The 16,276-nt window shown below is 52.2% G+C and overlaps 1 protein-coding gene across 2 annotated transcripts in view; it reads left to right on the top strand.

The window, feature by feature from the left end:
• Positions 1-16,276, top strand: part of ROR2 (receptor tyrosine kinase like orphan receptor 2) — a 195,869-nt gene that overhangs the window by 136,043 nt on the left and 43,550 nt on the right. For both annotated transcript variants that reach the window (XR_006295075.1, XM_043566563.1), the window contains exon 2: positions 14,012-14,089. Coding sequence is in view for 1 of the 2 variants with exons in the window: in XM_043566563.1 (XP_043422498.1) it covers positions 14,012-14,089 (78 nt within the window). In the remaining variant the exon portion in view is untranslated. The remainder of the gene's footprint in view (positions 1-14,011; positions 14,090-16,276) is intronic.

Here is a 16,276-nt window from a genome sequence, read left to right as displayed (position 1 = left end):
ATATAGCCCTTACAGCTTTCTTATGATTATTGTGTGTGTGATACCCCTTTCCAGCTATTTGTGTTCTTGAATACAAACTATCTTTTATAGACAACATAAAGTTGGATAATTTAAAAAATCCTTTTGGCCAATCTCTGCTGTTTTGATTTGTCCTTTCAACCCATTTGCTTTTAATTAATTAATTATGAGGTAGGTTTTACTTCTGTCATTTTGCTACTTATTTTCGATATATCACTTCTTTTTTGTTCCTCTGTTCCTTGATTCCTTCCTTTTTTTGTGTGTGTGTGTATTGAGTAGATAGCTCCTGGTGTGATTTAAAAATTTCTTTAATTTGTCTCTCATATATGTCATTTTTAAAAATCATTTTCTCAGTGGTTGCATGAAGATTACTATTATCATCTTATTTAAAAAAAATCTAGCTCACTCATGGTTCATGGGATTGAGCCCAGTGTGGGGCTCTGCACTGACAGTGTGGAGGCTGGTTGGGATCCTCTCTCTCCCTCCTCTCTCTCTGCCCCTGCCCCCCCCCAATAAATAAATGAACATTTAAAAAATATAGTTCAGATTAATACTAACTTAATATTAATAGTAAATACTTTGCTCCAATATGTTGCTATTCCTTCCCCTTCCCTCTGAACTATTAGTGCCATACAATTTACATCTTTATATGTTTTAAGTTCATCAACACAATTTTATAGTTATGGTTCTATGCAGTGGTTTTTTTAAAAGAAATAGAAAAAAAGAGCTACAGACAAAAATACGTTTATATAACGTTCATAGTACCTATGTACGTACCTTACTGGTACTATTTTACTTCTTTGTGCGGATTCGGATTCCTTCCAATGTCCTTTCATCTTCCCTCAAATAACTCCCTTTACTATGTCTTGTAGAGAAGTTTGCTAATGACAGATTTTCCCCATTTGTTGTTCATCTGGAAGTGGCCTAACTTACTCATTTTTGAAAAAGAGTTTAGCTGGGTATAGAATTCTGGACTGACAGTCTTTTTCTTCCCCCCAAAACTTTTAATACATCATCCCACTTGGTTTCTGATGAGAAACCAACTCTTTAATCTTACTGAGGACCCCCACTACATGACGAGTCCCTTCTCTTGCTGCTTTTAAGATTCTGCTTTCGTTTTTAAGGTTTGTTTATGGTGCGTCCAGTTGTAGGTCTGCTTTCGAGATTCTGCTTTGGTTTTTCAAGTTTGTGGTGCGTCCAGTTGTAGGTCTCTTAGAGGTTGTCCTACTTAGAGTTTCTTGATTTTCTAAGTGTTTAAATGAATACTTTTTCTCCGGTTTGGTAAGTTTTTTGTCATCATTTCTTCAGATATTTTTTTCTGCCTTTTTCATCTCTTTCTGGACTCCCATTATGTATGTGTTGGTGCTCTTGGTCATATCCCATGGGTGCCTTAGATTCTGCTGCTTTTCTTCATTCTTTTCATTGTCTTCTCTTCAGAGTAGATAATCTCTATTCCAGGAAAGATAGTAAAGTGTCTTCTAGTTCACTGAATCTTCTGCCAGCTCACATGTGCTGTGGAGCCCACCTGGTGAATTTCAGCTATTGTTCTTTCCACTGTAGAATTTCTATTTGATTCTTTTGATTTCTATCACTTTATTGATATTCCCTGTTTGGTGAGAAAAAGTTGTTGTAATTTCCTTTGATTCTATACAATTTTTTGAGGGTTTATTTATTTTTGAGGGTGAGCAGGGGAGGAGCAGAGAGAAAGGGAGACACAGAATCCAAAGTGGGCTCCAGGCTGTGAACTGTCAACACAGAGCCCGACGGGAGGCTCAAACCCACAAACTGCGAGATCATGACCTGAGCTGAAGTCAGACACTTAACTGACTGAGCCACCCAGGTGCCCCTCCTTTGATTCCTTAGATGTGGTTTTCTTTCTTTTTTTAAACATATTTATAATATGTTTAAGACTATATTTATAATGGTCTTAGTCTCCTCAGGGACATTTTCTGTTAGGTGTTTTTTTTCTTCCTGTGTATGTGGCATGCTGTCTGATTTTTTTTTTTTCTGTATGTCTTTGTACTCTTTGTTAAAACTGGACATTTTCTTTTTTTTATTAAAAATGTTTTTAAATTTATTTATTTATTTTGAGAGAGAGAGAGAGCACGCACAAGCTGGGGAGGGGCAGAGAGAAGGAGAGACAGGATCCCAAGCAGACTCCATGCCATCAGCACAGAGCCCGATGTGGGGCTCGAACTCAAAAATCTTGAGGTCATGACCTGAGCTGAGATCAAGAGTGAGACAGCAGACGCTTAACCAACTGAGCCACCCAAGCACCCCCAAAATTGGACATTTTAAATAATATTTTAGCAACTCTAGTAGCAAACCCCTCTACCCAACAAGGTTTGTTTTTGCTGCTGTGGTTTTGTTTTTGTTTTTCATTTCGGTTTTGGGGGGTGTTTTTCTTGTTACCGTTTGTTTGTTTAGTGGCTTTCCTTGACTAATTCTGCGGGTTCTCTCTTTCCTATGATGTGTGACCGCTGAGTTGTCCGCTATTCTTAAGTTCTCTTTGTTTTGTTTTTAAACCACTCTATTGAGGTATGATTGGCATCCAGAAAGCTTTACAGATTTAACGTACACAACTTGTAAAGTTTGGGGATCAGTGGATGCTCGTGAAACCATCACCACAGTCTGGGCTATAAACATAGCCATTGCTTCCAAAAGTCTCCTTCTCCCGTCTTTATTACTGTTGTTATTATTGTTATTATTTTGTCTGTGTGATAAGAACACTTAACATGAGGTCCTCTACATTTTGTTTAAAATTATTTAGTGTTTATTTATTTTTTGAGACACACACACACACACACACACACGCACACAGAGTATGAGTGGGGGAGGGGCAGAGAGAGAGGGAAGCACAGAATCTGAAGCAGGCTCCGGGTTCTGAGCTGTCAGCACAGAGCCTGACAAGGGGCTCAAACTCATGAACCATGAGATCGTGACCTGAGCTGAAGTTGGACGCTTAAACGACTGAGCCACCCCGGCGCCGAAGGTCCTCTACGTTTTCAAGTTTGGGTTCCTGAGGGTCACCACTCAGTCAGCACTGTTGTGTGGCCAGCCAGTCCCTGGTCAGGAGACTTTCTTACGCACCTCGCTGCCTGTCTTGAACCTTTTGCCAAGGGGATCTTGTGAGCGGGCATCCATCAAACATCAGCCTTCGCTGCCTCTTCCTGATGGCACCAGAGATGTGGGGCCGGTGTCTTCCCCCTGTAGCCTTCCTCGGGCCTGAACATGGCCTTCCGCGCGCGCAGTGTTGTTGATCCGGGAAGTACGTCGGACTTCTCGAAGTTTCCCGTGGTCCCCTGGGTCTGGATTTCCTTTTGAATTCTGGGCGCCTGGTGTTTCCTGCCCTGTGGTCGCCACGAGGGAGCTGCTGAGGCGTTGCCGGCAGCCTGCTCTGTTTGACAGTGTCCCAGGGGTGACACCCCCTCCCCGCTGCCTCCCCACGACCCCAGCCCCAGGCCAGCCAAGTCAGACCTAGGATCTCCCCCGGGTGCTGCACGTCCAGACGACTCAGCGAGGCCATCTTCCCGGGGCCCAGTCCTTCAGTCCTTTGTTTCACATGGACGATTTGTTTTCAGCTCGTTCGGTGGCCCCGGTGAATTCTCAGAGTTCCGACATGCTTGGTTTTCATCGCGTGGCCCAGGATTTTGTTGTTTTGGAGGCAGAGTGAGTTCACCGAGATCCTCAGGCCACCGTTCTGCGGGCCAGTTCTGCAGCGTGTGGTCCGGGGGCCTGGCGTCTCTCAGCAGAATGCATCTCAGGTGCACCTGCTGGGGCACGGGGAGGAAGGTCGGGTCGGAGGGCAGTGGAGCAAGGAGGTGCTCGCTTGCTGTTGGGAGGAGCAGGGGCCCTCACTGTGACCCCCTTATCTGCCTCTGAGAAGAGGAGTGCAGCAAAGGGGCCCCCCCGCATGCCTGGGACAGGTGTGAGCCCCCCCTTCACACCGTGAGCCGAACCTCAGGGTTTCCGGAACGTGAGCGTGACGGTCCCACGACTCTGCCAGCATGCGTTTTGTCCTCGGAGTTTTGGGGTGCTTCCTGCATGCCGGGGTTCGAGGTAACGCCTGTGACCGTCACCCGCAGCCTTGTTCCACGGATCACCCTCTGCTGACGTGGGACAGACGCATTGCTCTGGAGAGAAATGCAGCAAGGGACGGGGAGGGTGGCCTCACAAGCCAGCAACGGAGCGGAGAGGTCTCAGGTGGCGTTTTCCGGGGGCGGGGGGGCAAACAGCCTCAACTCTAGAGGGAGAAGGGGCTGGAGTTGTTGACGGGGGGAGGGGGGCGTGAAGGGTAGAGGAGCCCGGGTGAGTTCAGGAGGGCGCGTGTGCGTGTGCATCTGCATGGAGGGCGGACAGAGGGTAGAGCAGGTGGAAGGTGCTGGAAGGTGTCGAGCACAGGAGCATTCATTCATTCACTCCGTTCGCCAGATGAACCATCCCTGCTCAGCTGCCGGGCTGAGCATGGAGCAGACAGACGGAGGAATAAACGAGCGTGTGGCTTTTAGGCGGCAGGACTGAGAGCTTGATGTGGAAGGAAGGGGTCAGGGTGGGCCTCGTTGAAGCAGGTAGTGTTACAGGAGCCAACACGCCAGGGGAAACGCGGTAAGCTTGGGGTGGGCGTAATACGCATACGTGCATCAGTTCGCACGTCACCAATAGCCTCGCAGAAACCTCTGTCCTGCTCCGTCTTGGCCGTCCCCCGCAAGGGTGCTGCTGACCTCCGTCACCACACGTGCCTCGGCCTCTGGTTGAACTTGGTGTAAGCGGAGTCATACAATCTGGGCTCTTCTGTGTCCGGCTTCTCCCGCCGGGCCTTATGTTTTCGAGGGTCACCTCTGCTGTCTCAGGTGATGGTGCGTGAAGCCCCTTCTGGAGGGGAGGTGGGCCCCAGGAGGCCTGTGCAGGGGCTGTCATGTGACCCGGCAGAGCCAGGAGCGGCGGGGACCAGGTGTGAGCGGTGGGGCGGGGCCGGCAGCATCGATTCTGATTCATCTTGAAGACCGAGCAGTTGACATTTCATGACGGGTTGGACGCAGAATGTGGCTGGAAGGGGAGTCAGACACAATTGTGGGGGGGGCTGGGGCCTTGGCCTCTGGCTCGACGGAGTCAGAATTCAGGAGGTGGGGGGCAGCTGCAGGGGAGTAGTCTGTGGAGGAGAGCGGGGTTCCTGCTTGGACACGTCGAGTATGATGTGCGTGTCAGATGGGAACCGGTCCTCGGGTCTGTGACACTGGCTTCCCGGAGAGGGGTCTGACCTGACAAGGTACATTTTGGGGGCTCTGTGCATTTTCTTTTTATTTCTTTTTAAGTTAATTTTTGAGAGAGAGGTGGGGGGGGCAGAGAGAGAGGGAGACACAGAATCGGAAGCAGGCTCCAGGCTCCGAGCTGTCAGCACAGAGCCCGACGTGGGGCTCGAACCCGCGAACCGTGAGATCATGTCCTGAGCCGAAGTCAGACGCTTAACTGACCGGGCCACCCAGGCGCCCCTGTTTTGCTCTTTTAAAGCCAAGCCGTCTCTCCCCTCAAGGGTGGAAGGAGGGAGGAGCTTTGCAGGTGCAGCCTTTGGAGGAGCAGGGAGGGGGAGACACTCAGTCGCACGGAAGATGAGGGCAGGAAGAGAAGGTCCAGACGCGGAGGTCGTGGGAAGGGGCTATGAGGACGACGTGGGTAAACTGAGGCACCATGTAAACGTTGACCAGCGCCCCCCTCCCTGCGGGCCTCCCTGCCGCCCAGCGGGGACAGTGGCGCTGACGTGAGTGAGCGCCGTGAGCGGAGGGGCCTGGCAGGTGCGGGCTCGGAAGGTGTCACAGCTGCTGCTGGAAGTCGCGGGCGCGTGGAGCTCGGAGAACCCGTGTCCTGCCTCACGTCTGGGGGAGCGCAGCCACGGGGTGTATTTCGCACAAGAGAGAAGGTGTCTGAGGCAGCAGCCAGGGCGCTAGAATCATTAGCGGGCTGTGGGCGGGTCCCCCAGACGCACCTCTGTACCCTGGTCCAAACCCCTGCTTCCTGTCTCGTTGAGGCCTGTCTGTCCGTCTGCGCCCCGCGCTCGCAAGAGCCGCTTCACATCCGCATTCCTTCTAAAGAGGCAGTGAGGGCAAAGGAACGCTACCTGTTGTCGGTTGAATCGTGCTCCCCCAGAATAGACGCGCTGCAGTCCTGGCCCCCCGGTATCTCAGAGGGGGACCTTGTTTGGACATACCGTCTTTACAGAAGTAATTACATTGAGATGCGGTCATTAGGGTGGGCTCGAAGCCAATGCGACTGGCGTCCTTATAAGGAGAGATTAGGACACAGAGGGGACGCAGAGGGGACAGCTGGCCACACAACAGTGCCAGTCCCTCGGCAGCAGTGCCACGGAGTGTAAGTTGGTGAGGGACCCTGGTGACTCCGTTTCAGGTTGGTGGGCTTTACTCCGTGTTTCCAAGGCAGGGTTAGGCCAGCCCTTGAGGGAGAACACCACCAGTGTTTACTCAACCCCGAGGTAGCAATAGTGAGAATTAAGACGGCCGGCGATTAGGCACAGGCCGCTCACCCTGACCGCTGTGCGCTTTTCTGGCTGGAGACACACAGCGTGCGACGTTTTAACCAGCGTGTTCCCAGAGACGTTATGGAATCTTCTTACTGTCGGACGTACCTTCTCCGGCCGAACGCCCGGACTAACGGGCGCACCTTTTAGGACCATATACCGCGCGCCCTCCCGGTTGTTAGTTTCTTTCCCTCCATTCTTGCTCTTCCAGCGTCACGGATGGTTTTGGTGGCACATGGTGCTCAGCTGAGGGGTTGCGCTGGAGGCATGGCCAACGCCGCCCGTCGAAAACGGGTGTGCTGTCTGAGTTTTCATCGTAAAATCCGGGCCTGTCCTTCCGGAGGCTCCTGTTCTGCACCACGATCACCCCTCCAGACTGTGGGCTTTTTCTGGGCCCTCCCTGACTGCTGTTCTTTCTCATATCCTGGAAATTATAGCTTTTCACAAGGATGACCAGATCCAAGAATGCCAAGCTTCGGTGAATAAGGCAGCCTCACGAATTAAAAGGAGCCTGCTTTGAAGTTGTCCAGATATTCCAGAGACTACATCTAATTAAATCACAGCACGTGTACCGATTCAGATCAACAGGTAGGGAGTAAGGATGAAAACAGTATGAATAACAAAACACTTTTTAAGAGACGCAAATCGCAAACAAAATAGCACCGTGGACCCAAATCCGAGGGCGTGGGTTGAACTTCATTAGTAAATTCTTGCTTCATAGTGTCTCTGCTGCTAATGAGAAAGCTGGGATTTTTTTTTTTTTAATTTTTTAAAAAAAATTTTTTTTTCAACGTTTATTTATTTTTTGGGGGACAGAGAGAGACAGAGCATGAACGGGGGAGGGGCGGAGAGAGAGGGAGACACAGAATCGGAAACAGGCTCCAGGCTCCGAGCCATCAGCCCAGATCCTGACGCGGGGCTCGAACTCACGGACCGCGAGATCGTGACCTGGCTGAAGCCGGACGCTCAACCGACTGCGCCACCCAGGCGCCCTGAGAAAGCGGGGATTTTAATAGGACAGAAAGAGCCTGGAAATCAGCACAGACCCATTTGCTGCTTTGCAGACGCAAACGTCTCTTACGGATGCCCTAAATCAGGACGTCACGCTGGAGGCCCGTGTTGAGAGAAGGTCTGTGGAAGATTCTGTGTGTGTGTGTGTGTGACTGCTGCCTGGTTCCTAATCGCTCTGCATTTTCCCACGTGTGGGCAGCGTGTGTGCCATGAAATACCAGCATCAAATCTTTTCATCAGGCCATTCCGACGCCGGTCAGTTCAGCCCTGAACGTGCGGGACGCTGATAAGTGCTGCCCAGAATATGCCCTAAGTTCCTGAGTAAGAGCTGACGTCACCACGCCTGATGAATAACGTAGGATTCAGGTCCAAACCTAACTCACTTAACTTCTGAGTAGTCACTGGCCTGCTGTGGACCCTTTGAACACCTGACACTGAATCTGCCGTTCGTGCCTGGCTTTGGGGCCGTATCCAGTGATCCAGAATGCGAGGTGTTTGGAGATAGGATCTTTCCGACAGCCCTTCTCTACCCGTGAGCCTTGGTTATGGGCTTAAGCCACGTGATGGGATGTGTGAGTGTTTTTGAGTGAGCTCTTCGGTGAGGACAGTTTTAGATTAGTAGAAAGGATGTGAAGGTCGTATCGAGTTCCTCTGCACCACGCACCTGGTTCCCCTGATGTTAAATCTTACACGTTAGTGTGGGACATTTGTCACAGCAAATGTGCCTCGATTGACTGATTCTTTTTGAAAAAGTGTTTATTTATTTATTTTAAAAGAGAGAGAGGGCATGTGGTGGGGGGAGGGAAAGAGAGAGGGAGAGATTTTTTTTTTTAATTTTTGAGAGAGAGAGAGAGAGAGAGCGAGCATGCGCGGGGGAAGGGCAGAGAAAGGTGGGGACAGAGAATCCGAAGCAGGCTCCACACTGTCAGCATGGAGCCGGACATGGGGCTCGATCCCACGAACTTCGAGATCGCAACCTGAGCTTAAATCGAGAGTCGGACACCCAGCCGATTGAGCCACCCAGGTGCCCCGGCCACTCACTATTCTTAACCAAAATCCATACCGTTACTCTTTGCTTAGACTTTACCTAATGTATTTTTTTCTGTTCCAGAATCCCATGTTCCAGGAGGGTTATTATCACGTTGTGTTCAGCCTTTGCTTCTAGGCATTAAAGTATAATTTTGACTATAGTTTTGACTAAAGTATAATTTTGACTATAATAGTTTGACTATCAAACTATGCAATTAATGTGTCTTTGCACTAAAGCAGCCACATTTCACTTGGTTTCAAATTAAATGTTCTCTCTTCTTCAAACATCAAACAAACAATTAAGGAGCTAATAAACCTCTTACTTGATTGAGGCCATCGATGGTTTGTGTTCCGGTGGCCTTACGTGTCTCCCTGCGTGGGTTTTCACAGTGAAAGCCCCCCCATGTCTGGTGCAGGAGAGTTAGAGCATCAGAAATTCCACGCCCTTGATGGACACGTGTGGCCTTCATAGCATGCCCTGTAGCCTTCTACCAAAATGAAAGACATGTGATTTGCTCCATTTCAGAAGAGGATTAAGTCCCGAGGCGTTGGGGCAGCCAGGGCTCCTCCCCTAGGTTGTTCCCTGTTCGGGTCTCCTCGTCTGTCGGATGGCCAGCGGAGGCGAAGGCAGCAGCACCAGGCAAGCCCGAAGCGGGGCTTTGTGTGAGGAGGTGCTGGGCAGGCCATCAGGGAGATGTCACGGGGCTCACACCGCCGGGGACTGTCACCGGCCAGCCGGGCTGGCAGGGATCACCAAGGCAGTGTGCGGGGTTAGGAAGGTGGGTACAGGTCGGTCAGCCAGCAGCAGTGACATGCAGGAGAACCCGCTAGTCAGGGCGCAAGCAGGAGGGACCAGCTCCAGTGCTGGCGGTGCTGAACCCCGACTTGGTCCCCTGTGTCCAGAGCCCCGGAGCCCCGCCTTTCCCGTGGCAGCGTGTGGACGTGTGCTGGTGTCCTGGCAGGTGACTTTCAGACCCGTCTTGGCGTCCATAATCCCGGTGACTCCAGCCTCCTGTCCTGTACTCACCTCGGGTCTTGTGTGCACTTCCACTCATAATATCAAAAGGCAAAAAGAGTCATACAATTGGTGTTTGTTCAAAAGGCCACATGTTGTGTGATTTCATTTATATAATATGCCCAAAACATAAAGCCCTGGAGACAGAGAGCAGACCGGTGGTTGCCGGGCCTGGGGGAGCTGGGAATGGGGAGGGCTGCCGATGAGAACAAGATTTCTCTTGGGAGTGATGGAATATTCTGGAATCACATAGTGGAGACAGTTGCACAATCTTGTGCATATCCCCAAACCCGCTGGAGCTGGAAGGTAGACTTTATTTTTAGTTTTTTTGAGATTTTTTTAAAGATACTTTTTAAAGTTTATTTATTTTGGGGAGAGAGAGAGAGAGAGAGAGAGAATGTGCAGGGGAGGGGCAGAGAGGGAGGCAGACAGGATCTCTGTGCTGACAGCGCAGAGCTTGATGTGAGGCTTGAACTCACAAACTGTGAGATCATGACCTGAGCAGAAATCAAGAGCCTGGCACTGAACCCAGGCGCCCGTGGACTGTAGACGTTAAAACGGCAAATTTTGTGGTATGTGAATTACATCGATTAATAATCCAATGTGTTTTCATCGTAGAGGTGTTTAAAAATAAAATAAAAGAAGACATTTTAAATTACCTTTGTAATTCTGGCTATGCAACAGTGACATTTGGATATGTGTGTGTGTGTGTGTGTGTGTGTGTGTGTGGTAGTTTTTGCACTTGTTTTGTTGGTTCTGGCCTGTGTTTGTTTTGTGTTTTTCCTCTGGGGTGTTTCCAACCCTTTTGGGGGGCCGGGAGAGGTTCTGTTGGCATCTGCTGCAACGCTGGGCCCACTTGTCTCCTTTCCCCAAGTTCATATTTGCACCTGTTCCATTTGGCTTTTAAATTTTAGGACGTGCAGCATCTTGAGTGAGGACAACCATTCTGTGTCTGACTTCATGCTCTGTAGGGAGAATGACAGTTTCTAATATCAGGCTATCAGTGGGGTCCTCCTTTCTCAGGAAGCAACAACGGGGCCCCGTTCTGTGGAAACTTAGGGTGTCAGCTCGAAGGACCACGGTAATGGGCCATATTCTGCCTTTATTCACATATGTGACCCTTGCTGTCATTTTTTATTTAAAAAATTTTTTTAAATGTTTATTTTTAAGAGACACACAGGGTGTGAGCGGGGGAAGGGTAGAGAGAGAGGGAGACACAGAATCCGAAGCAGGCTCCGGGCTCCAAGCTGTCCGCACAGAGCCCCACGCGGGGCTCGAACTCACTCACCGCGAGATCATGACCCGAACCGAAGTCGGATGCTTAGCCGACTGAGCCACCCAGGCGCCCCTACTAAATTATTTTTTAAGGCAAAGCTTGAGGCCGAAAGAGATGAAAAGTCAAGTCGCAGCCTCTGTGCTGACCATCACAACCTGCTCAAACAGAGTCTTAGCATTTCTGCGGTGAACAGCGACTTTGCAGGTCTGGGTGGGTGGGTGGGTGAGGTTGACCCGAGAGTCAGCAGAAGCATCGGGGCCGCCTCCGGCTCCTTCGCACGGGACACCGTGACTCAGACGCGCCGGGAAACCTTGTGCGGCAAAACAGAAAGCTACCTTGGAAGAGCTGGGAATCTGTTCCGCGGTAGAATTGGGCTAATAGTGCTTATTTTTCTTCGGGGTGTATATTTATTTGACTGTTTCACACCATTTGTCAATTTCTAAGCAGTTAATAATTTTTATGCCTCTTTCAGATGTGTGTATATAGTACAAGTGTGTTTGATTTCCTGTGGTCTCTCTGCATTTACACAGCGCTGAGTGATGGCATGTATAACATGCCAATTGAAAATTTCCAACCCAACTCAAGTTTGATTCTTTAGCACACATCCGTGGACTGCCTTGCCCGGTTTCTGCCTGTGTCTGTGCTGCCGGGGCCCCGGATTCTGTCTAGGTTCTAATGCTGGGATGGCCTAACCGCTGTTTACAGTCCCCTGGGGAACGTTGAGCGATACGGGGAATTGGAGAAAGGACGCGTGTTCGATGGGGGACATTTTACGGAAGCCGGCATGGAGCGTGGCGTCTGTTGTGTGGTTGAGTTTGGACTAGAAGTGATAGAAAGAGGGGACCTTCCTTAACTGGGTGTGAGAAGCCCCGGCCCGGGCAGAAACACCCTCCCGCTGGCCACATGGGTGCTGCGGCTCAACGCCAAGGGCGCTCAAGGCTGATGTGTTCCCTGGCGCATCCTGGGGTTTCGGACCTGGCCGTGCAGACAGGTTTAGCTTAGAGACGCCGGTGCCCTCATGAATCAGCTGGCCAGTCGGTGTTTATTCAGCGGAAGAATTTGAAGACTCTTGCGTGAAAACCGCTTGTACCCTGTTCGCAGGCCCCAGCTTCCTCGAGCAAGGCTTCTCATCGCAAGAGCGGCCTCAAGTGTCTGGGTGCTTTGTTGGTTCCTGTGTCTCGTGTAAGAGAGGCAAGCGGGGTGACCCGGTTTGTAACTGAGTTATAAACCGTCTTCCGGAGACTTTCAAAGAAATTGTGATAAATGCACATAACCTAGAAGTTTGCCGTGTTAGCCATTTTTTTTAAATAGGAAACTCATTGTCAAATTGGTTTCCATACAGCACCCAGGGCTCCTCCCGACAGGTGCCCCCCTCATGCCCATCACCCACTTTCCGCGCCCCCCCCCCCCATCAACCCTCAGTTTATTCTCAGATTTTAAGAGTCTCTTAGGGTTTGGCTCCTTCCGTCTCTGTAACTTTTTTCCCCCCCTCCCCCTCTCCCCTGGTCTTCTGTTAAGTTTCTCAGGATCCACATAAGTGTGAAAACATATGGTATCTGTCTTTCTCTGCCTGGCTTATTTCACTTAGCATCACACCCTCCAGTTCCATCCACGTTGCTAGAAAAGGCCAGATTGCATTCTTTCTCATTGCCGAGTAGTATTCCATTGTATTTATAAACCACATCTTCTTTATCCATTCATCAATTGATGGACATTTCAGCTCTTTCCATAATTTGGCTATCGTTGAAAGCGCTGCTATAAACATTGGGGTACAAGTGCCCCTGTGCATCAGCCCTCCTGTGTCCTTTGGGTAAATTCCTAGCAGTGCTGTTCCTGGGTCATAAGGTAGATCTATTTTTAATTTTTTGAGGAACCTCCACATGTCTTAGCCATTTTTTAAAAAATGTTTATTTATTTTTGAGAGAGAGACAGACAGAGTGTGAGCAGGGGAGGTGCAGAGAGTGAGGGAGACACAGAATCCGAAGCAGGCTCTAGGCTCCGAGCTGTCGGCACAGAGCCCGACGCGGGGCTCGAACTCATGGATCGTAAGATCACGACCTGAGCCGAAGTCGGACACTCAACCGACTGAGCCACCCAGGCGCCCCACGTCTTAGCCATTTTTAAGTACGGGGTTCAGTGGCGTTAACGGCACTCACATTATTGTATTCCTGCCATCACCACGCATCTCCAGAACCTGTCCCCATTAAACCAACAACTCCTGCCTCCCCCCCCCCCCCCACCGCCCCCCTGTCTGCTTTCTGCCTATGAATCGGACACCTCTGGGGACCTCACTGGTCAGACGCTATTTGTCTTTCTGTGTCTGGCTCTTTCCCTCAGCATAATGTCCCCCAGGTTCATCCACGTGTAGCAGGGCAAGATTTCCTTCTAAGCCGCGTGACGTTCGGCACGTGTGTCCCATTCCATGCTAGGCTTTGATGTCACAGACCCAGATCCATCCGGATGTGTCGTCAGAGCCACCATTTCTACCCCACCCTCCTGGCCCGACTGGTGGGACCCGGGAACAGGGGCCCACGGCTCTGTGTGGTTTTCCGGGTTAGGCGGACCAGATCTGCTCCCGCGCTGGGTGGGGGTGAGCCTGGGAGTGGTTGCGCCTGCTGTGACCCCGTCTCTACAGGGTGGGTTGCTAGAGCTGTAGGACGAGATACCTCTGTCCTCACAGCTGCAGGTAGGTCCGTCCTTGGCCGCTGGCTGCCAGTGGATCCGGGGGGGACCAGGAGGGGAACGCGCTGCCTGAAACACCCCGGTTCCGAATTTATTCACAATCTCCAGGGCCCGCCTCCGGAGGGCCACCTGCAGACTCTGGCGACCGAGGTGCTCTCTTTCGCCAGCCCGTGTTCGAATCTCTGTCCCTCCCTGAATGGCGCTTCGGGCTTCGGTCACACGTGCGCTTCGTCTGTGTGTTCTGCCACACTGGGGGTCAACGTGAAGAATCCCTTCTGCTGCGATGCCAGATGAGAGCCTTCCAGAGGCTCCCACAGCGCCTTGTCCTCCTAGGTTTTCTGTACACGGTGGATGGTTTTGCTAGAATACTGTTGTTCTTGCACGAGAAGCCGAGTGCAGGGCGTGCAGTAAACCTCACGGATGTGTGTGCTGTGCTCTTTCTTTCGTCCAGGGGAAATGGAGGTTCCGGACCCGAATGACCCTCTGGGAGAGCTGGATGGACAGGACGGCCCTATTCCAACTCTGAAAGGTAAAAGACTGAGGAGTTCTTGGAAGCAGGTGTTCGGAAGCGTTCTCGGGGGCCCGCGTGGAGCGGCGTGGGGTGCCTTCTGTACCCGGGGCGTGGCTGCTGGGATGGGTGGCGGGTGCCCGTGGCCCGGCGCTGCCCCATTGGTGGGTGTGGTGACGTGCCTGCCTCGGCAGCCGTGGGGGCATCGAGGGCTGGTCCGAGCCGGTCGGAATGTGGCGGCTGGCAGGTGGCGGGCAGATGGTCGCGGAAGGGGGGGAAGGGGCCTTGTGGGGAGCCCCGTGGGGCTGAGCAGACCCTGAGGAGCCGGACTCTTGGCTGGGCCGCCGTCACCTGCTGACGGGTGGCGGTCTCCTGGGGTCCTCCCTGGAATCGTCCGGAGCCGGTGGGCGTCCCGCCTGAGCGGGTGGCTCACGGAGGAGCGGGTGGTCTGTCTTGTGCCTCAGCCTCCCCCACAGGTCACCGTCTGGCTCGCTGCTCCCGCGGTGCACTCTGCAGGCATCTTGGGCTGGTAGCGTGAGTGGATGGGACACATTTCTTCCGATACAGCCCGATTCCTCGGGGAGGTGGCCGCCCTCCCGCTCAGCCCTTTGTCACCCTGTCGGCTTGATCGCCGTCCCAGCCCAGCTGCTGTAAGGAAGCACCACGTGCGGGCAGCGTCATCTGCAGGAATGCACTCCCCAGCGTCCTGGCGGCTGGGGGGCGAGGGTGAGAGCGCCAGCAGGTCAGTTTGGGTGAGGCCTCCCTTCCTGGCTTGCGGACGGCGCCCTCTCTGGCCTCACGTGGCGGAGAGAGCACTCCGGCTCCTCTTCCCCTTAGGGCACCGACCCCCTCGTGGGGACCCCTCGAGACTCATCTCACCTAACCCCTCCCGAAGGCCCACCTTCAAACGCCGTCGCGCTGGGCGCCGGGCTTCGACGTGTGCGTTTCGGGGGAGACGCAATTCAGTGCCCGACGATTGCCTGTTAAAGTGACCACTCTGGGCGCCCGGGTGGCTCAGTCTGCTGAGCGTCTGGCTTTCGGTTTTTGGCTCAGGTCATGATCTCCAGGTGGGTGGGATAGAGCTCCTCGTCGGGCTCTGTGCTGACGGCACACAGCCTGCTTGGGGTTCTCTCTCTCTCTCTCTCTCTCTCTGCCCCTCCCCTGCTCACACGGGCTCTCTCTCTCCCATAAAATAAAATGAGTAAACTTTAAAAAAAAAATGAGAATGCTAAAAAAAAAAATCCGCTCTCCTTCTGCCTGATTTCTTCCTAATTATTCAAAGACCAGGAATCCATAATCATTTCTTAGCCCGCTGTGTGTTGAGGGTCCCGCGTCCCCTCAGGAAGGTCGCCCCTCCGTGTGTCCGCAGCTGGGTCTCCTGGGCTTTGAGCAGCTAGGACCCAAGTCTGCTGGCCTCAGTCTAAGGGCCGGCTTGTCCCTGCAGGTCCCGAGAGATTGCCCGGGGTCCTACGGGGTGCTGAGCTCCCTCCGCGTCCCAGAACGCTCACCAGTGTGTGCTGTTTGCTTACAGGCCAGTCATTTCAGTCAAGGGCGTGTGGAGCCATGACTGCCCTTGGTGGGGCCTGGTGTGTGGACCTCGATGGGACCTCACAGGGACACGGGCTGCTTGCAGGCGTCAGACCTCCAGCAGGATAAGGATGTGTCCCCAGGGGGCAAGGCCTGTGCTCTGGATGCTGGGCCTGGTGAAACATTTCTCAGAAGGCTGACTTAGCCTGCAGTCCGGATGGGCCACACACATTCCCTGACCGTCTCTTTGTGCCCCTGCTGTGTGAGGCCCAGGTACACGCTGGTGACCCAAACAGCACGACACCATCCCGTGTGGTCTCTGTTTCATGACGTTGCCCCGTACTGGGGAGTCAGAATCCTGAATGCGCGACAGAGTAGCTGGAAGGAAGAGACGGGGCTGTGTTGATCTGGAAGGAAGGGAAGGGCGTCTTGGCATAGGACGAGATGTTACACTGAGATCCGAAGAGCTGACAAAGACGGGGGAGTCCTGAGGCATGGCGGTGCCTGTGCAAAGGTCCTGAGGCAGCTGAGAGAAAGGGTTGGGTAGCTGAGGTCAGAAGGGTCAGGGGACTAAACCAACATGACCTAGTCCCAAGGCCATCAGCCATGCGTGGGTCTTCAAATCTAAATCAATTAAAATGAAGTAAAATCAAGAATCCAGTTCCTTAGTTCTCAGAGCTA

Source organism: Prionailurus bengalensis, chromosome D4 (genome assembly GCF_016509475.1).
Source record: "Prionailurus bengalensis isolate Pbe53 chromosome D4, Fcat_Pben_1.1_paternal_pri, whole genome shotgun sequence".
Classification (NCBI taxonomy): Eukaryota; Metazoa; Chordata; class Mammalia; order Carnivora; family Felidae; genus Prionailurus; species Prionailurus bengalensis.
The sequence above is the reverse complement of the archived record's forward strand: the minus strand, read 5'-3'. Positions and strand labels throughout refer to the sequence as shown.